The sequence below is a fragment of the Cebus imitator genome, unplaced genomic scaffold, assembly GCF_001604975.1.
Source record: "Cebus imitator isolate Cc_AM_T3 unplaced genomic scaffold, Cebus_imitator-1.0 Scaffold99, whole genome shotgun sequence".
Taxonomy (NCBI): Eukaryota; Metazoa; Chordata; class Mammalia; order Primates; family Cebidae; genus Cebus; species Cebus imitator.
Window position 1 is genome coordinate 1,480,127 of NW_016107414.1, and position 20,901 is coordinate 1,501,027.

Below are 20,901 nucleotides of genomic sequence, written 5' to 3' on the forward strand. Positions count from 1 at the left end.
TCCTTCCTTCCTTCCTTTCGAGTTTTGCTCTTCTTGCCCCAGCTGGAATGCAATGGCACAATCTGGGCTCACTACAACCACTGCCTCCAGTGGTCAGGTGATTCTCCTGCCTCAGCCTCTCGAGCCGCTGGGATTATAGGCACCTGCCACCATGCCCAGCTAATTAGTAGAGACGGGGTTTCACCACGTTGGTCAGGCTGGTCTCAAACTCCTTACCTCAGGTGATCCACCCACCTCTGCCTCCCAAAGTGCTGGGATTATAGGTGTGAGCCATTGCACCTGGCCAAATTTGGTCCCAGTGTCCCTTCCTGGGTTCAGTGTCCCTTCCTGGATTCATGTGACGGCGTCCCCCTGCTTTGGGAAAATGGTGCCTGCCCTATGCTATGGGTCTCTAGTGAGGCTGACCTAGTACCCTGATCTCCACCCTGCCTCAGAAGTCAGCAGGCAAGCCTGTGAAATCCAAGTGCTCCATTCCCCATTTGCCATTGCTAGTGTGCAAGGCGAGCCGAGACCTGGACATCCTCTCCTGGGAGCATGAGGCTCTCTCTCTCTTCCCAGGGTCACTGGCTGGCCTTGACATGTGGTAATGCAGAGGAGGCCTCTCTGTGGTAGGAAATAATAAAGCCAGCATTCAGATAGATGCCAAATTAAAAGATAGAGATCACTCCATGAGCCCCAGGGCACAGCGTTGCTAGGACTTCCCTGTTAGGGACATCACTCTGAGTTGGGCATTGAGCCGTTCTGAGTTGGGTTTCTGACCCTTGCGTGTGCTAGACCTCTGACTTGATATAACAGCTAGTGAAACACTCCGCCCTCTCCTCCCTAATTAAAGACTAAGAAGTCCCGTGGTGAAGAAACGTGTCTCCCTTTCTGGACCCCATCGTTTCATAAACGACCTTGACAGAAAGTCATTTTCCCCACAACATGTGCAAACATTTTGATGAACAGGAGAAGGAGAGAGGAACCTCCTCGCAGTGAAACGTTGAAGGGGTGGAGGTGATATTTGCAACACAAAACTCCTCTGGAAATCGTGGCTTCGAAGTGGCTCCTTGAAGCCGGACATAGAGACTATCTGGAGCAGACGCTCCTGGGCTGTTGCAGAACCGAGCTCCGGAGCAGGGAATTATGCGTCTACATGGGGCCGTGTTCATAACGCGATGTTTTTGAGTCACGTTCTGTTGTTTTATCTATAAAAATTCTGCCTGGGAGACAGTCCTGCTTTTTAAACACAGGGTAGTTTTATCTGCTTGGCCTGTTGATTGCTTAATGCCAGGAAGGCGTTCTGAAGTCACAGCTGCCTTGAACCTCCAAGCAAAGGACTCAAAATGTCCACACTAGGTTGATTTTTTTCTCTCCCTAAAAAAATGGAAATGAAAGATCCAAATGTGTGTAAATTGAATATTCTGGTTCTAATGAGGCTTTGAACCCCTGCAAATCATCCTTTTGTTTCTCCAGTTCCCACCCCTCCCCCCCTAAAATTCCTACGTGGCATCTGGGGATGAAGGAATATTGCCCCACAGAAACGAAATCAGGGCTAGAGAAGTGGAGGGCTGTAAGGAGCCATGGATTACAGTGGGGCCTGGGGAAGGGAGGTGTCAGCGGCTCGAGATGTCGGGCAGCTTCTACCCTTCACCGGAGCCCTAAAGAAAAATCCCTGGACTTGGAACCTAAGCAGGAAACGGTCTGGGTCTGAGGTGACCACAGTCTTTTGCAAACTCTTTGATGTCTGGGAACATGGTGTTTCCTGGTTGCAGATGCAGACAGCTCACTGGGAGCTTGTTGGGAGCAGAGATGGGTGGGGCAGAAGTCTGGCTGAGGAGGGTCACTGAGCCTTGGACGAGGAGAACAGACCAGGGACGGCAATGCCCCTGTCTGGACTCTGTTCAGGATAAGGGCCCCAGATGGAAGTTGGGTCAGAGTTCCTTGGGCTGTGAGAATTAGGCACCAACTCGAGCCACCCCAAGGAATGTGTTGGAATCATAAAGACACCTGTGTCTGGGGACCTGGGCATGGGAAACCATCAGCTCCAGGAAAAGCTGGAGTTAGGAGGTGTTTCTGAAGCCAAGCATCCTGGATGCTCTTGTGGGTCACCAGAGCGCCTTTGTACCCACAGTTGCCTCTGCTGGTAGTCCCCTGCCCGCTGCTCCTCTGGGCCTGGCTTTGGAGACCTCCCCTCCTCAAAGAAGCCTCCTCACCCTCTGCTCTCAGCCTCCTCTTGGGCTTTCTTGTTGGTACTTGTCCGTCACTCCTGTTTCTTGGCCATCTCCCCTAACTAAAATACCCGTGAGAGAAGTCTTGAATATCTTTCCACTGCTGCTGCCTCATGGGCTGAAAAACTGTCACATGGTGGGAATAAATTAATATATATGTGAATTAATCAATGAATGGATAAATATTAAGGGCTGCTGAGTACAGTTGCTGAGAGTGTGTGCTGCACAACTCCGAGGTCACCATTCTCAAAGGCAAGAATGGGAATGTAGATCCCAGCATGGCCTGGGCTGGCTCACCACCCATCATGGTCACACTGGCTTCACTTTCTGCCTCTTGACCTGGCCTCACTCCTAAAACCTCATTTTCTCTGGATGTCATACTTCAAATACCCAAGGAAGTGAATCTGATAAATCTGGATAGCTGTCTTGCCTCAAGCCATGCCGTTGGTCACTCTTGGCAGCTTGGAATAATGGCCTTCACATGACATCCTCTAGCCTGGTTATTTCTGGCTGGGGAGGGGGCAAGGTTGCCTGCGGTGCCACCTGTGTGTGCAGCCTGCCTGGACCCATGTAAGTACTTCACACGCGACATCTCATTTTGTCCCCACAACATCCCAACAAGGCGGCACTATTATTTTATTATTTATTTATTTATTTTTGAGATGGAGTTTTCCTCTTGTTGCCCAGGCCGGAGTGCAATGGCATGATCTTGGCTCGCTGCAACCTTTACCTCCTGGGTTCAAGCAGTTCTTCTGCCTCAGCCTCCCAGGTAACTGGGATTACAGGCATGCACCACCACACCCAGCTAATTTTGTATTTTTAGTAGAGACAGGGTTTTGCCATGTTGGTCAGGCTGGTCTTGAACTCCTGACCTCAGGTGATCCACCTGCCTCAGCCTCCCAGAGTGCTGGGATTACAGGTGTGAGCCCACGGCGCCTGGCCAGACAGCACTGTCATTATACCTACTTTACAGGTGAGGAAATGGGCTCAGAGATTGCTATCAGGCTGAGTTCAAACACGGTTCCATTGCCTTCTGGCAGTGGAACTGATTAATCTGAGCCCCAGTTTCCCCATCTGCAAAATGGGTACAAAAATATCTGTTTTAAAAGAGTTGGGAGGATGAAATAGAGCGATGCAGATAAATGGACTGGACGCCTAGACTGCTGGCCGTTGTTGGTACTGACGTCTGTTAATGTGCTGTCCCTCCCTCCGGCATGGGAGTGCTTGACACCACTGTCTGCAGTGATGCTGGGGGTCGGAGGAGCTTGCATATGCTCTGGACACTATATCAAAATGGAAAGAGTTGCTTTTTAGGGTTTGTGTTCCGAGGCTCAGTTGTCTGGGGCACGAGTTGTTGAAGGAGAAAAGCACACTGGAATGCTTGTTCACATGCTCCTGCAAGTTAGCAACTGACTCTCAAGGCCGTTTTGTCACCTGATCTCTCAGTGACCCTCGGATGTGTGATGAACCCGGTCCAAGGAGTGGGGAGCTCAGGGGCATGCCCACTGCCACTCAGCAGGTGACCGAATGTATGTGACAATCCCGAGTCAGGCAGTATTCCAGACAGAAACGAAGACGTGCTCCCAGAGTGAGTGAATGAGATCATTCACTCATTCAGCAAATATTCATTGAGTATCAGCTACATACGGGACATAGTTCTGGGCTCTATTCATGGTAGTAAACAAATCAGAGCAAAACATACACCCACATTTCCATGGCAGGAGAGACACAGTGAACAAACAAACATGTAGCTATTGTATTTCAGGTGATGGTGTTAAGATAAAACATGGGTTGCTTCTGGCAGACGGGTAAAGGAAGGCTTCGATGGTGAAATATTTGAGCAGAGACCAGAGGAGGTGAAGGAGGTGAATATCAGCAACAGTCTTCCAGGCAAACGGTACAGCAAGTGCAAAGGCCCTGAGGCTTTTGTAGAACCAAGGACTCAGCGGATGCTTTTTGCTTTATGCATAAACGTGTCTTAGTGTAGAATTGTCAGATAAAATACGGGATTAGAGGTTAAGTTTGCATTTCAGATGAATAAAGGCTCATTCTTAGGATAAGCATGTCCCATGCAATTTGGGGATATAGTTATTCTAAAAAATTGAGTCTTTGTTTATCTGAGATTCAAATTTAACTGGATATCCTATATTTTTATTTGGCAAACCTGGCAAGTCAACTTAGTAGTTGGTTATCATGTGAACTATGGAAATAAAAATCTCAGCCTGGTTTTACAAGGGCTGGCTGGGCAAAACAGGGGATCAGAATTGGGTCACCCAAGTTTGAATGCTGGCTTTGTCATTTGTTAGTCATGTGTCTTGGCCAAGCCCTTTGACCCCTGTGCCTCCATATCTTCATCTGTGAAATGGGAGATACTGCATCTAATTTCGGGGTGATTCGAAGACCAGAGCTAATTTGCAAAGCGTGGGCATCAGCTGTGCCATTCATGCTAACTCTTATTAGTTGTTGCATCATATGTAAGATGAGCTCACATCTGTTAATCGTCCCATATGGTCTTTTCACGTGAGTTGGGACTAACCTGTTATATTTAGAATAATGGTTTACCAAGGGGGAGGCAATAAAGATAAAACTCGAAGTAAAAGAAAGAATAAACATTTTTAAATGAGCAGAACACGGTGAAGGAGGGGAGAGAAGGAAGAAAAGAACAGAGACGGAGAGAAGCATGATGTGGCGTGGTGGGGAGTTCCCAGGACTCTGGGAGCCAGGAACCCAGTCTAATCCCAGCTCTGTGCTGATTCACTGCAAGACTTTGGGTCCAACAGTTTCTCTGTGGATGTCAATTTCTCTATCCTCAACATGAAGGAATGGAACCACGTGTCTGTAGGACTTTTATTGTAACTGACGGAAAACTCAGTACACAATAGCTTAAACTGAACAGTCCTGGCTGGGGCTGGCTTCAGGGATAGTGGGCTCCAGGGGCTCACTGATGCTGTCAGTCTCCTGCCTCCTCTTGTTTTGCTATCCTGTGGCTTCTCTCACAGGCAAGCTCTCCCTGAAGGGAGGAAAGATGACTGCCAGCAGCAGCCCCTGACCTAGCAACCCCAGAGGGAGGAGAGACCCCTTTTTCCCAGGAGTTCTGGCAAAAGTTCTAAAGTTGAATCTCATTGGCCATGACCTTCACTGAACCTATCACATGTGCTTCTCTGTTGGCCAAGCTGGGTCATATGCCGACTCTGAATTTTAGAGGAGAGAATATTCCAACTTGATATACAGGGACTGATGGTGGAGAAGGGGCTTTTCTACTTAGGAAAACAGAGGAAACCCTGGCAAGGCACAGTGGCTTACAACTATAATCCTAGCACTTTGGGAGGCCAAGGCGGATGGATTGTTTGAGGTCAGGAGTGCATGACCAGCCTGGCCAACATGGTGTAACCTTGTCTCTACTAAAAATACAGAAATTAGCTGGCGTGGTGGCGCACACCTGTAATCCCATCTACTCAGGAGGCTAAGGAGGAAGAATCCCTGAATTAAGAGGAATAAATTATTCCTTGACCCTCACATTACATCTCTGTATTTATGTTACCTGGCTGGTGCCTGCCAGCTTTTGAGTGCTTGACTTCTGCAATAAAGGAAGAATTGAAGAGGGGCTTAGAGGTATGTTTCTCCAACACTGAGGTCTGGGCACTGGGAGGTCCGTACAGGCCTAAGACAAACCCTGTGCTTTGGTGTTCCTCAGCGTCTAAGCCCTCAGGGCCTGGAACAAGATAGCCTTTGTCAGAATTCTGATTTTATCATTCACTCACTCACCATGTGGCTTCGGGTAGATTCCCTCAAATATTTGGGCCGCAATTTCCTTATCTGTAAAATGGGATAATAAACATAATAATCATATAAGGTAGTTGGGAGAAGTAATGAGTTAATTTAAAAAGACACCTGGAATCACCGATATTGAAGTTTTTTTAATTTGAAGCCCCAACTTGTTAGCTATAACTTCAGAAATCTAAAGCCTCCATAGTCAATATATAGCCCGAAGACCACAGCCTCCAAACCCCTGGGAATTGGCTAGAAGTGCAGAATTTCAGCCCACTCAGACTGGCTGTGTGGGAATCTATGTTCTAACAGACCCCCAGGGGATTCACGTGCACAGTTGGGTTGGAGAAGTGTTGCTTTAGGTTAAAACAAGGAAGAAAGGGGCTGCTCCCAGGTCACTAAACATGCACTGATGCTTAAAGGCCTGGGCTGTGTAGACGGATGTGGCTTTGGATCCTGGCTCCATTACAGATTGGCTGTCTGACTCTGGGCGAGTCACTCTCAGATGGTTAGTCCTCCTTCTCTGCAATCTGAGGAGCAAAACTAGCGTCTCCATGCATTGAGGAGATGGCGGTGATGTGGACTCCGGCAGTGCAGGTTTAGCAGGTGTCTGGCAGAACCAAGTGCTCCCAACAGGTGACAGGCAGGCCACTCCTGTCACATTTTGAAAGGGGAAAAGGGCTACCCGTAAAGCTGAACCAAGGACAGTTAGTGCTCAAAACCAAACCAGGCTTCCTCCAACCAAGGAAGAAATAACAGCCCCGACAATAATAAACAAAACCACGGCGTCCCCCTAGCTGGCTTCCAGGTCCTAGAAGTCCTGCATGCTACCAGCTTTCTCTAGAGTGCTTGTGTCTGTCTGTATTTTCCATTTGGAACTGTGGCCACTGCCATGTGTACTTGAGACTCATGGAAGGACTCTTATTCTGCTACTTTTAAAGTTGTGCAAAGAAAATCTCAGAGTGGGCAAGTATGAGGAGTCCAAGCCTCCCGTGCAATGAGAGATCTGCGTGGGAGACAAAATTTCACCACAGGTGTGTGCTAATAATTTCCTCTGCAGGGTCCACCTCTCTGCACACAGGGATTTTCGAGCCTGTACACGAGGCCGCAGTTGGCCCTCTAGTCCTTGCTGGGGTTGGAGGTCCAGGTCATCTGGCCTTAGCCAGGTGGTGTGGACAGAGAGAGCAGCCCACTGGCCTCCTCGGCTGTGCTGCCTACCCCAGGGAGCCCCTGGGCCTGCTGAGCTTCCTCTAGGGCAGATGGTGGAAGAGCTCTGCAGATGAAGATGAGGTCCCCACCTCACTGAACAATGTGTGTGTCAGCAGAATTCTTTTCTTCTTTTTACTGCCTTGGAGAGACATGCTGACTTGGTCAAAATCGCTTCGGTTTTGACTGATGATTTAGGAAATGAAAACTCCTGGCCCAGCGCGGGGAGGCCAACAGGCGAGGGGAGCGGACACTGGGCCAGGGCCACCCGACACAATAACACCCCTCACAATTCCCGGCTCTCTTTCATCCAGGCAAAGGCGGCCCCAGGTGTGGAGCAGACTGGGGCAGATCGGATTACGGTCCTGGAACCCGGTGCTGGGTGCCCTGGCCAGGGGAACCACAACTAGGGGTGTGTGGGTGGGGGGCTAGCTGCTGGGGAAATGAGATAGGTCCCAGGGAAGTCCCTACGCCCTGGCTGGCCTGCGGTGGGGCTGGGCACAATGTGAGGATTGAGGATCGGAATGCAGGGATGACCCTTTCATCTCGAATGTCCCCTCCTGCCTCGCGCCCTTAGCTCTGGCTCTTAGAGTCAGGATACATTTGCTTTTCTCTGCTGAGCCAAAAAGCAGATCATCATGAAAAGTTTTGTTGTTATTTTGTAGCTTAGGAGAATTTCCTATTACCATATTTTCCTTTTCATCCAGATGGTAACATAATAACATTTATCAAGGGTTTTCTCTGTGCCCCAGGCACTGTGCAAAGCCCTTTCCATGAATCAACTTCTGAAACCTCACAGCGATCCCGGAAGACAGGCGCTATCAGTCCCGCCATTTTACAGATGGGGAACTGAGGCACAGAGAGGTTAAGTCCCTTGCCCATGGTGCACAGCTGGAAGGGCAGAGCTGGGGTGTGAATGGGGGTTGGGCTGGCTCCAGGGCCCAGGCTGCCCCCTCCACACAAGACTTGACCTTGGCAATCTCAAAGCTTTTCCTGGTGTTGGCCTCAGTTCCCAAACTGGCATCGGATGTACTCCCAGCCGGATATTTCTTGCTTGCTCATTTTCATTCATTCAGCATTCACTGAGGGCCTGGTGCAGTCTTGGGGATGACTCTGGGGGAGGAAACAGGGAAAAGAAAGACCCATCCCTCCCCCAGCATGGATCACAGGAAAGATAAGGCTAAATGGGGGGTTGTGGGAGTTCAGAGGAAACCTTATCTCTTGAGGCCTTGGATATGAAGGGCATGTTGTCTCTTCATCTTGCATGAAAAACGGTGGCACCTCAGAGGAAGGGTTGCTGGGGTGAGGGATGTGGGAGACATCTAGGCTTGGTGCCTGCACCGGCGCCTGCACGGTCAGCTGGTCTCTTTAGGTATAGGCTGTGCTTATTACTACTCCTTCAACAGGTACTAATTGAGTAATTGCTGTGTGCCAGGCTCAGAGTAGGCTCAGGTGAGATGCACCAAAAACGGTAAACTAGAATCCTGGCTTAGACAGGACAGATCCGTTGTTTCATATGTAAATTGTAGCACCAAGACCGGCTTCCCCTGCCCCCAGCCTCACCTGCTTGTGAAGATCCCTCCGAAAGATTAGAGAGTAGATGAAGAGCAGAGACTGCTGCTGCAGAGCAGGGCTGCTCTGGCTCCTTATTATTTCAGACTGTGGAAGCAAGTGACCTCCTTTCTCTCTGCTGGCACTGGAGGTGGCATAGCCTGCCCCTGGCAAGCCAGTGCTGGAGGGCGTGGGCAGGGCTGAGGACAGAGCCTGGTTTCTGTCCCCTGCTCTGCAGGGCTCAAGCACTTGCTGTTCCTTCACCTGGGATGCCTTTCCCTGGAAAAGCCTGCCTCTTTCTTGTCTTTCAGGACTCAGGTCAGTGGCATCTCCTCCAAAAGCCCCCCTCCCCACCGTCCACCACATCACCCTATTTATCTGCCCTCCTCCGTCCACATTGCCTGTCACTTATTACAGGCTGATGTGACCCAGGTTCTCCAGTTGCACACTCTCAGATGGACCCTGGATGACTGTGGCGCTCCTGCAATTTCCCCAGTGGCCCCAGGGTAGGATTCCTGCACTCCATGATGCCCACCCTTCCTTCTCCTTTCTGTGTGTCCTCTGCTGCCTGGCTTCTGAATCATTCCCAGATAGAGTGATGGACAAGACCTGCCTCCCCTCCAGTCCCCAAATCTTATTTAAGCCTCTTGCTTTGCTCTCAAACTTGGAGGCCGGCTTCTTGATGGAGGCTACCATGTGGCCACATTTGCTATGTCTTCCCGCCCAGCACTGTGCTTGGCCCTGGGACTGGCCACATAATATCTGGGCCAGGTGCAAAATAAATACGGGGCAGGGGGGACTTTGTTCACAGGTGATTCAGAACTGCATATGGTGAACCTAGAGCAGGAAACTAAGTGAGGACCCTTGAGAGCAGGGGGACCCTTGAGGGCGGGGGGCCCTGTATGGCTGTCCAGGTTGCAGGCCCCACAGCTCCCCTGCCTGATAGCCTGTGCTCCACATTTATCTGTTGAAGGAAGGAGTGAATGGATGAAGAGTAGATGGCAGGGGTGGTTGGAGGGCCTTGACTGGTGGGTAGGCAGAGGCCCCTCCCTGGCATGGGGGCTGAGGACCTGTTCTATCTCACAGTCTGGGGTCTGTGTGTAAATGGCCAGGACCTGCAGGCTGGCATAGGGGATCAGAACCTGTTCCATCTGACAGACGGGGGTCTGTGTGTAAATGGCCAGGACCTACCTGCAGGCTGGCATTTTTCTGCTCCTTTCCTGGCCTCTGGCCTCTCCTTTCTCCACCCATGTGGTCCCTCAGGCTGCCATCTTGTCCAAAAGCCCCCAAGGGAGACCCAGAGGGACACTTGGCCAAACTACTTCTCCAGAAGGCTGTAGAAGACCATAATTCTCTTCCCCAGCTCTCCTGCTCCAGGGAGGACAGCCCCAGCTGAGGCTTAGCCAGAGCCCCTCCCAGACAAAACCCCCTTTCCCAACCTCAGCCCTTCCCTGTTCATCCCAGCTGCCCTCTGGGGACTCCCTCTCTCACCTAGCCCCAGGAGGGGAAGGAGACAGGGATGAACTTTTACCCCGATGCCCTCATTGCCACTCTGGGTGCAGTAATTCCCTTGAGATCCCACACTGGCAGGTCCCACTCAGGACCCGTGCGTTCTGAGTGGTCTGGGGACCCCTTGTGACCGCGTGCATGCCTCGGTATTTATTGTAGGATGAATGGATGAGGAGAGGCAGGAGAGGAGGCTGGTGGGGAGGTCTCAGGCACAGACCCTTGGAGGGGAAGAGGATGCACTGCCATGGGGAGGCTGATGGGAAGCCCCCGTGGTGGGGCTGGGGCGCCTGGTCTCAGGCCGAGGGGTGGCTGGAAAGATACAGGGCCCCAAAGAGGAGGAGGTGGGGAAGAATTTCGCAGCTTACACGAAGTTCACTTATTCACTCAACAACTCCTGATTGCGCAGCCACTGTGGCTGCGCCGCCCAGGGTTTAAGGCACTATGGTACAAGAGCCGGGCCCTAGGGCACTGGGTGTCTAATGGGCGTGAGAAGGCAATAAAGAAGGCACGGGGTAACTCAAACAGTAATTCCAGACAGCAAGAGAAAGGACAGGAAATAACTCAGATGTGCGTGGGGTGAGGCGAGGAAGCGACCTGAGCTTAGCAGGTCTTGGAGGTCTCTGGGAGGAGCAAGCTGCGCCCGCTGCGGGGCAGGGGTTGGTAATCTGGGAGAGGTCCAGGCCCAAGAATTGGCGAGCGCAGAGACTAGCTGGCAACTGGCTCACGAAGGCGCGGAGGGGCCAGCGTGCCCGGCTTAAAAGGAGACCGGGACAGAGGGGCAAGACCCGGCTCAAGGGTCACCGCTTCCAGGAAGGCTTCTATTTCTGCGCCACCTCCGGGCTCCCCCAACTTTTCCCACCGCGGTCCGCAGACTCCTGCCCGCTCCGGCCTCCTTCCTGGTGCGGACCGCGAGTGCCAAGAGGGCAGGGCCGGCTCGGATTCCTCCCGCCGCAACCCAGCGAAGTCCCGCCAGGCTCTGGGCACCCCGTGGGCAGTCGGTAAACATTTGTCAAGCGCTCTAGAGGGAATGAATGAACCCATTGGGCACAGCTGGGGGGAGGGCGGGGCCGAGGGCAGGTGGGAGGCCGCCGGCGCGGGAGTGGCCCCTGGAAGCCCGTCCTCCTCCTCCTCCTCCTCCTCCTTCGCCCAGGCCCCAGCGCGTACCACTCTGGGGCTCCCGAGGCGGCCTCTCGTGCGATCCAGAGCGCCCAGGGCTTGGGAGAGTGTCCTGGGGACCCTGCTCTCCGTGCCAGAGATTGGAAGAGGGTGGGTCGCCGCCGCCCGAGGGCGGGAGCGCGAGAGGAGCGGGAAGAAGGAGCGCTCGCCCGCCCGCCCGCCTCCTTGCTGCCTCCCCGGCGCTCACTCTCTGGACTCGTAGGTTTGCTGGCTGCTCCTCCCACCCGCGCCCGCCTCCTCGCTCGCCTCCTCGCTTGCCGGGGCTGCTTTCCAAGCCCTGCGGTGCGCCCGGGCGAGTGCGGGACGAGGGGCCCGGGGCCAGCACCGAGCAGGGGGCGGGGGTCCCGGCAGAGCGCGGCCGGCCGGGGAGGGGCCATGTCTGGCGCGGGCGCAGCGGGGAACGTCTGCTGCAAGTGACCGAGCGGCGCGGACGGCCGCCTGCCCCCTCTGCCACCTGGGGCGGTGCGGGCCCAGAGCCCGGAGCCCGGGTCGCGCGTAGAGCCGGCGCGATGCACGTGCGCTCGCTGCGCGCCGCGGCGCAGCACAGCTTCGTGGCGCTCTGGGCACCCCTGTTCCTGCTGCGCTCCGCCCTGGCCGACTTCAGCCTGGACAACGAGGTGCACTCGAGCTTCATCCACCGGCGCCTCCGCAGCCAAGAGCGGCGGGAGATGCAGCGCGAGATCCTCTCCATCTTGGGCTTGCCCCACCGCCCGCGCCCGCACCTCCAGGGCAAGCACAACTCGGCGCCCATGTTCATGCTGGACCTGTACAACGCCATGGCGGTGGAGGAGGGCAGCGGGCCGGGCCAGGGCTTCTCCTACCCCTACAAGGCCGTCTTCAGCACCCAGGGCCCCCCTCTGGCCAGCCTGCAAGATAGCCACTTCCTCACCGACGCCGACATGGTCATGAGCTTCGTCAACCTCGGTGAGTAAGGCAGGCGCGGGTACGCGTGTCTGTTCGGGTCACTTTGGGACCGGGAGGGAGGGAGCCGCTTCCTCCATACAGCCCGCCCAGCTTTCTGCTCTTGGCTGAAATCGCAGTGCCTGCCCGAGGATCTCCCACCCACAGCCCTATGGCTCCCAAGCTGTGTGCGCCCCCAGGTCGGGAGCGCTGGGCTCTGCGGGCCTTTGGGGGTTACTGGGAAAGAGGGACCCTCTGAAACCCCCACCATGTTACGCCGCTGGCCGCATCGCTGGGGCTCCAGGCGCCTGCCGGGCCGCGGCTCATTTCAAAGCGCGGGGCTCGGTCATGTGGGCTGTCCCGGGCCGGCGCAGCCCGCGCTACCTGAATGTAAAGGGCCCTTCCCGGCGAGACTGTCTTCCCGCCCTTCCTGGGCCCCTCTCAGCCCTGCCTGGCCCTGGCATCGAGGGCGTCGCACTCCCTTCCCCAGACAAGCCTTACCTGTCCCCTCGCTGTGCGTCCGCCTTAGCGTGCCGCGCGCTCCGAGCGCCTTGGGGCCCCTCTCCGGGCTGCCAGACGCCGTGTTCTCTGTCGGCTGGAGCTGGGGAAGAAACGCTGCCATTGCTAGTTTTCTTTCTTTTTTTGAGACGGAGTTTAGCTCTTGTTGCCCAGGCTGGAGTGCAATGGTGCAATCTCGGCTCAGTGTAACCTCTGCCTCTCGGGTTCAAACGATTCTCCTGCCTCAGCCTCCCGACAGGCATGGGCCAACACGCCCGGCTGATTTTGTATTTTTAGTGGAGACGGGGTTTCACCATGTTGGTCAGGCTGGTCTCGAACCCCCGACCTCCCAAAGTTCTGGGATCACAGGCGTGAGCCACCGCCCCTAGTTTCCTATTTTAGATATTTAATAATAGGTCCCGGGCCGGCAGAATCCATTTTCAGAATTTATCACGTGTGGCGCTCAAACCACAGGTTTTGGAGATTGGGTGGCGCGGGATCTCTCAGCAGACGCCGCGAGGGCGGCTGGGGGTCCCGGTTTCCGACTGAAGCTGTGACGACCCCGGGGACGCGAGGCTAGGGCTGTGGCGAGGGCCTGAGAGCTCCCCCTCCATCTGTGCGCGCACGTTCTCCAGACTTGCTCAAACTAACCCCCGGCAGCGCGCTGCGGGACTGATGATCAAATATTTGGTTTCTGAGATAACACGACCCGATAGCCCTGTTTCCTGAGCCGCTTTCATTCTACTTGTGTAACTTGCTGCGAAAACCCGAACCAAGTCAAGACAGCAAGCTCACGCCCACGGGCCCTGTGGGAAATAATGATACTGGAATAATGGAAATAATGATACTGAAGCCCCACGCTGGGCACCTGGGGCGTGGACTGGGAGCTCGGGGAAGTGCTGATCCGCCTTCAAGCTTCCTCCTCCTGATAAGGTCCCTGGAGTTCCCGAGAGGCCATTGTCTGTATTTAATAATGCCCAAATTCAACTAGTGACCCAAGCTTCAGCGAGGGAGGGGTGGGAGCTTTAGATGCCAAAACACCTTCAAGAAAGTTTAAATTCTACTAAGCAGCCAGTTAAGAGGAAAGCAGCAACATATGACCTGATTTAGAACAATCTCCAAGATGTATGAGGTGGAAAGCAGCAAGGTGCAGATGAGGGGGCTACATGTGTGCTTGTATATCATCGTGTCCTCCTGGAGGAAGACACCAGGAATGGGAGATTTTACTGGAGAGGTAGAGAGGCGGGGGCACAGCTGGGGCTTAGAGAGTGGGAGCTGGGCTCTGATTTTTCATTGTCTGCACTTCTGTCTCTGTGATTTTTTTTTTAAACAATGTGTATTTATTACCTATACCAAAAACTTAAGGAAATTCCAAATACATGCACATAAATAATAAATGCAGAGCTCTGTCGCCCTCCTGAAGCCTGGGGCTAGCCAGGGCCTTCTCTGGTGGGGGATTTATGGCATCTTCTGTTCTGTTGGGTACCCCGTACTCCCACTGAATGTGCAGGTCCCAGCAGCCGCCTTCAGAGCTTGGCTGGGGTCATTAAAAAGGTATTTGTAATCTCTGGCTTCTGCAGAAGGCCCTGCAAATGAGAGCAATCCCCCTGCCCCCCTGCCCCACCCCATTGCTATGGGCCAGCAGTGTGCCTAGACCCAGGGGCTCCCTCTCCCCCAGAGAAAGCCCAGGTTACCCGAAGTGTGCCTCTGGGAACTCTGGTGTGGGCTATTTGCTCCCCCATGGTGGCAGGAGCAAGCTGGGACTTGTTTGGGAAGGCCACAGCTGGGTGGTTTTCCTCCTCTGGCTGTACACACACCTTTCAATCCATTTCTTTCATCTTGAAAGGACAAAGACCGGCTTGTCTGAGCCTCTTAATCAGTCAGGCTGGCTTTGGGCTTTGTGGGACCCTGACTTTCTCAGGTCTAGCTTTCTGGAACATCACTCCAAATTAGATGGCAGAGTGGCTTTTAACAGAGCGTATTGACCTTGTTTTCTTTCTCTCTCTGTCCCTAAACTTGAGGTCATTAGTTAGGTGAAGACCTGGACTACAGTTTGGTGAGACACTTCCTGTAGATGCTTCTAATGTTGGCCTTTAATTTCTGCTAAGCGGCCGCACAGGAATAAATTGCCTGTCCCTTCTGTTCTGTGGTAGCTTGGAATTTCTCCATAGGAGGGACTTGGGGGTGGCAGTAGGGTTGGAGAGGGGTGGGGGAGGTGTAGGAGACTTGTCTGGACGCTGAGTTTGCTGAGAAGGAACACTGCTGTACTGTTTTTCCTTGGATTGCAATCATGTTGATCTGTAGTATTTGAAGTTTTCTAAAGGCAAGTTTATTCTGACACTTTACATAAGAGAAAATGTCACTTGCACATATCAAGCTATTACTTATTATTATGGTGGGATGGGGGGGCATGGGTGAGGATCTTGGCAGCCTTTGCTGCCCCTTCCCCCTGCACTGCATACCTCTGCTGTCTTGTAGGGAGGCGGGCCTATGAGCGCGGGGGACCCCTGCCTGAATTCTGAAGGCTTTTGCAGACCTGGTGCGTTTATGCTTCCTTCTGTCCTGCCGCCAAACTGGGTTTTGTTCCTATAAGTCGTTCTTGGAATTCAAGTTTTTTGCCAGGCTGAGCGGGATCTAAACTAGAGGGGAAGCTAGAGGGGAATTTACGACAAAACCAGGTGGTGGGAATGAGGACCAAAGGCTTCACCGTGTGACAAAGCCCAGCCTGTGCCGTGAAGCCCCGTGCAACGTGAGCTGAGCGGCCGAGTGAGACTTCCATCTTCCCAACCTGGGCCCCTTAAGTTCAATGGCAACATTTGTAAACTGGTTTGGATTAACAACCCCGATTCCTCTGTGTAGACTTAATTTTGGAATTCAAAACAGTGACCCTCTCTTAAATAATCCCCAGGCCATGGCGATTCTGCAGACTGAGTCTAGCCGTAGCCCGTCGCCATTCTTTCCTTGGGAAGCTCTGTTAGAAATCTTCTGAAGTAGCCGGCTGGCAGTAGGGGAGTGGAAGTCATCATGTGTCTCTCTGGTCCAGGTAATGAAGGCATGAAATTTGTTGAATCTTTGATGCTAAATTTAAAAAAAGAGAAAGTTGGAAACCTATCATTATTGGAGTCAGCATATAACAGTGGCTTTTGTTAACGTAGCTGAAGGGCCGTGCAGTGGATTTTTGCTTTATGCCATCTGGCTGTCCTTTTTGTTGACAAGTGTTTGGCATTAAGACCTCTCCCACTGCCCCTCAAGAGCAGGCTCTACCACTGTAGAGTATTAGAAAAAGATTCTGTTACAGTTTTAAAATTTCCTTCAGGGAGTGCTTCGCAAAGGGGAGCGTGGACTGCAGGCATTTGCAGCTGTAACCTGGCTTGTGTTAAAATTTGGAAGGGGCTGTTCCACATTCCAGCACTTGGAGCCCCGGCCCTCACTGGTGAGCAGCCAGAGGTTAATATAGATGTCACACAGCTCCCCCCTTCTTTCTTTCTTTCTGCAGAGCGCCTTTGCTATAGGAGTGCACCAACAGCTGTGCTTTTCGTAACCCTTTCAAAATCACTTCTTTTAAACCTCATTTTCCTGCTTATATAAATCAAAGATTTTCCTCCACTTTTCCCAAGCATGGATGTGACCCGGCTTTGAACTTGTTCGATCTTCTATGTGTTTTCCTTCTGAAATCAAGGCAGGGTAAGGCTGAGCCCTCGATGCCAGCTTGGGTGGCTGTTTTGGGGGTTTGTTCCGGGGTTGTCATTTGGTTGTGGAGCAGTCCCCATGAAAGGGGTAAGAGACACGGTCCAGTTGCAAATCAGTTTCAGGGCAGGAAGGGTAATGATTCTCTAAATGCGCAGAGAAAAGAAACCACTTTTGAGATGCAGCCCTCTCAAGCTACAGTTTGGGGCTTTACCACGGCGTAGTAGGCTATCCAGCCTTTGCCGAGATAAACACAGCTGGTGCACGATCCCCTGACCACTGGAATGCCTGCGATGTGAGCGAATATCACATGTCCGCTGAACTCAGAGACAAGTGATGACTTCATTCCAGGGAGAGTCCCATCGAAGTTGATTGATCGCTCCTATCGCTTTCATATCTCCTCCCTATTCGGTAAGGTCATATTTGGCCCATTGCAAGAGTCAGCGTGTCCTAAGTCTCGCCCGTCTCCACCCTTCCTCGCCTGCCCATCCGTGTAACCGGCTGAATATTTTGAATGGGGAGCCCTTTGCACCAAGCTTCTGGCCACATTCATTCTTTCACGCCAACTTTTCAGTCCTAGCTGGGGGTCTGTCAGCACACTGGTTTCTTGGCACGCTGCTGCAAGGCTTCACCTTAATGCACTCTGGCGCTGTCACTGGGGTTAGGGCACAGGCAGGGATGTGTGGGACCTGTCATGATATTGTCAGAAGGATTGTGCGGATTAGCCTTTACAGCACAGTGGTGAGTGAGCACTGCAGCTGTGTACACTTATTATACAAGATTTAAGTCCCACTGGTAAAATCAATATATTGAATTGCACAACCCTCTGCTTTTAATTAGTTCAAATCAAATGCGCTGGTGCCATTTTGCCTCCTCTCGCCTTCATGGGGTGAGGAAATACCAATATTTACATAGAAACTGTTAATTTGTGGTGAAAATGATAACACATTTGGCTTTACACACTCAAATTCTCCAACTTGATGGAACCCAGATCAACGTGGAGTGGAGCTGAGGAGGTGACGTCACCAGGAGTGGGGAGGAGACACCCGTGATGTCTGCTGCTTGAACCCTGGATTCCAGGTGCAGGTGGGCATGTGCGTAGAGGCAGCACCTGGGGATGCCAGTCCTTCAAGAAGTGAGCTGATTCTTTCTATTGCAGGTCAGAAATAGTGAGATTTACCCACATCATCTAAAATCCTTTCTCGGAAGCATTCTTACCAAGTTGTGAAGTGGGAACTTGCTCTTGGGTCATTTTGAGCCTGTTCTCCCGGCATGCAAGGGTGCTTTGTACTGGGCAGCTCAAGGCACGGTGCTTTATTTATTCCAGAGCTTCACATGCTTTCCTTTGCAATCCCTGAAACAGTTTATAGAGGAAGGGGGTTGTTCACTGCAAATGATCCCATGTACGACCATGGCTATTATGCAAGCCATTTGGTATTAGCTGTGTGTTCAAGCTGGGAGTGAATTCCGGATTTTGCAGCAAATGGCATCTGACAAATAATATTTGACAAAAAATGTGAGTTGGTATTTCATAATATGGAAGAGATAGTTCATTTAATCTCCCCGGCAAAAAACTGTTCAAACCCAAACTGAAATGGCAACGCCAGGGAATACCAGGGCTGCTGCTGCGTATCTTTTCCTCTCCAAAGTAGAGTGTTTATGATTTGGGGGGATATTCAAGTGCATGAAGTTTGACACTTACTTATGGGAAACTCGGGGTGGCATGTGCAATACCGCCCTTTCAACATTTGTGTCGGAAGGCGTTGTGGGGAGTCGCGCAAAGCCTGTGCTGATCCGCGTGGAGTGGATTGAATTAATGACAACTCGGAGAGCACCAGCTTTAGGGTAATTGCTTTATTGTTTTGGAGCCAGGGTGCTTATAATCCGGTTCCTGTGCAAACATGTTGAACGTGTGTTAATGCATTTCCAAACCAGAGCCTCTCACACAACCCTGCTTTTCATTAATTGATGTCGGTAGCATGGTACAGTATTTCAAAGGGCTGGCCAAGTATAAACTGTGTTTCCAATTTCCTTCCTTTCCTGTGTTTGGAATGCCAATGTTAATTTGTTCCCAGGCAGGAGCGGGGGCTGCCAACCGCGGCTTTCTATAAAGGGCTTCACAGTGAAGGCTTCCAGCCCTCGCTGATGCTTGGGGTTGCCTGGCCAAGTCTCCTGACACTTTGCAGCTAATTCTGGGTGATATATGGAGTGGGGGGTTGGGGGCTTCACTGCCGTGTAACGGAAGTTCTCAGTGACAGCAGTGGGTGTGACTTGGCAAGGGAGATTGGAACGGCATCCACAGTGATTTTCTTTAGACCCAGCCTAAACCCATGTGTCTGTTTCCACTGTGAATGCATATTAGCTGTGTGACCTTGGGTGAGTTACCTCACATCTCTGCATTTGTGTCCTCATTTTATAAAGGCTACAATAGAATCTCTTCCTCAGCAGATTCTAAAGAAATAGAAACCACATCACCCATGTGCAGAGGCCGTCACCTAGTAGGTATAGTAGGTGTACAATAAATGGTAACCCTTGTTGTTATTGTGTTGGCCAGATGAAGATATACATCGGTATATTAGTACAAATTTCAGTTTTTAAGTACTTAATCTTAAAATACTGAGATTAACCACCCATGTTATTTTAAATGTCAAGAAAATGGTTCCCAAAGTTATCAATATGTGTGTGCCTTCCTCTTTCAGAGATCACTGAAATTTGAATGAATGCACCAAATTTATTTGAGGATGAATAGTCTAATGCTGAATCTTTCTCCCAATTATAGCATCTATGGTTATTTAATGATTTTACTACTTGGGAAACTGAAACTCAGTGAAAAGGTTTGCTGGAACTCTCTGTAGTGCCTTTGCAACTTTGAATCAAAAATTGATTTTAAGGCCAGGCGCAGTGGCTCACGTCTTTGGGAGGCAGAGGCAGGTGGATGGCCTGAGCTCAGGAGTTTGTGACCAGCCCAGGCAGCATGGTAAAATCCCATCTCTAGTAAAATANGTAGTGGCATGCGTCTGTAGTCCCAGCTACTCAGGAGGCTGAGACAGGAGAATTGCTTGAACCCAGGACATGGAGGTTGCAGTGAGCTGAAATCTCGCCACTGCACTCCAGCCTGGGTGACATAGTGAGACTCCATTTAAAAAAAAATCGATTTCAAAATAAAATGTTTAATTGAAAAAATCACATTACTGAAGTATTTCTTCCCACTCCTTTCTGGAAGATGGTCAGAGTACAAATTGTCTTTCCCTTCAAGGGAATGGCAAGCCCAAAGCATTCATTAACAGAACTGCACAACTTCCCCGCTTTTTATTAGAGCAGGTGCAAGGCTGCCCATGGTTCCCACAGCTGGGGTAAGCCTGCAACAACAAAGCCCTGTTGGACTCAGCGTGTTTCGAAGTCTCTGGAGACCAGAGGACGAAAGAGAATGTCTCCAGGGCCAGATACCCAGGGGGGCCTTTCTCACTCAAGACTTTCTATAGTCTTGTGAGAAATTACCTTCAGCTCTTTCTACACTGTTTGAAAACTCCGACTTACCGAGTATTAGGTTTCCCTGCATCTCTGGGGTCACGTGTTCTATCACATCTTTATCTCCCTGGAGTAGCTTTCAAGTTTCAATCTTTTGTTGCCTGGCTTAATTAAATTTGGCCATGAATAAAAACTTGCACTGTTTCCAAAATCGAGGACTTGTGTGTTTCTAAGCATTGAGTTGAGGCCTGCCCCGTCTTGTGCTTCCAGCCTCTCTTCTGCTTTCATGTAGTTTGGACTACATGAACAAAAAGAAAAAAAGGAAAAAAAAAAAAAAGCTAAGCTTTTAGCACGACAGTTGTCATATAATGGTCCAAGCGCTCATCCGCCTGGCAACTTCACGCACACGCAAAGGCAGGCGAGTTTTTCTGTGGCTTGTGTTTTGGCCTTCAATAAAGGGCACTGCTTCTGATGTTTTTTTTTTCAGACAGCCTAATTCTCCTGCCCACGCACGGCCTTGCAGAATTCTCGCGGTGTAGAAGGTGCTCAGATATTGGCTGTTTCTGTGCACGAATGCCTTGAAGACATTCTAAGCAGTCTCTTCTAAATGCTTTTGATCTCAAATTCCCACTACTAAATTTTCGGGTACATACCCTAAATTCCTTAGTAATGAGTTAGTATTACTTATTAGTAATGAGTTGTGTAACCACTACAGGATAGTTAAGGTAGCTTGTATTTCATAAAACACAGACAAAAATAGATATTTAAGTAGGAGACACTAAAGCTAAAAGCAATACAAAATTTTGGTGTTTGTTAATGCAAATTTTAACCAATGAATCATTTTAATTTTAATTAAAATCAAAATGGAGGAGATGGTGTTGAGACCACTAAAACACAATTTTAATTAACAATATACATTTAATTATGC

General features: G+C 51.2%; 1 protein-coding gene and 1 long non-coding RNA gene across 2 annotated transcripts in view; one reads left to right on the forward strand and one right to left on the reverse strand.

Annotated features, from left to right (window-relative positions):
- Positions 1 to 3,132: 3,132 nt before the first annotated feature.
- On the reverse strand, positions 3,133 to 13,003 carry LOC119472400. Its single transcript, XR_005201560.1, has 3 exons — positions 12,822 to 13,003; positions 5,972 to 6,026; positions 3,133 to 3,493 (listed from the first exon to the last, which is right to left on the reverse strand). It is a non-coding gene; the product is annotated as an uncharacterized LOC119472400 (long non-coding RNA).
- Positions 11,387 to 20,901, forward strand: part of BMP7 (bone morphogenetic protein 7) — a 99,400-nt gene continuing 89,885 nt past the window's right edge. The window contains exon 1 of the mRNA XM_017536574.2: positions 11,387 to 12,344. Within this exon, the coding sequence (XP_017392063.1) occupies positions 11,930 to 12,344 (415 nt within the window). The 5' untranslated portion in view covers positions 11,387 to 11,929. The remainder of the gene's footprint in view (positions 12,345 to 20,901) is intronic.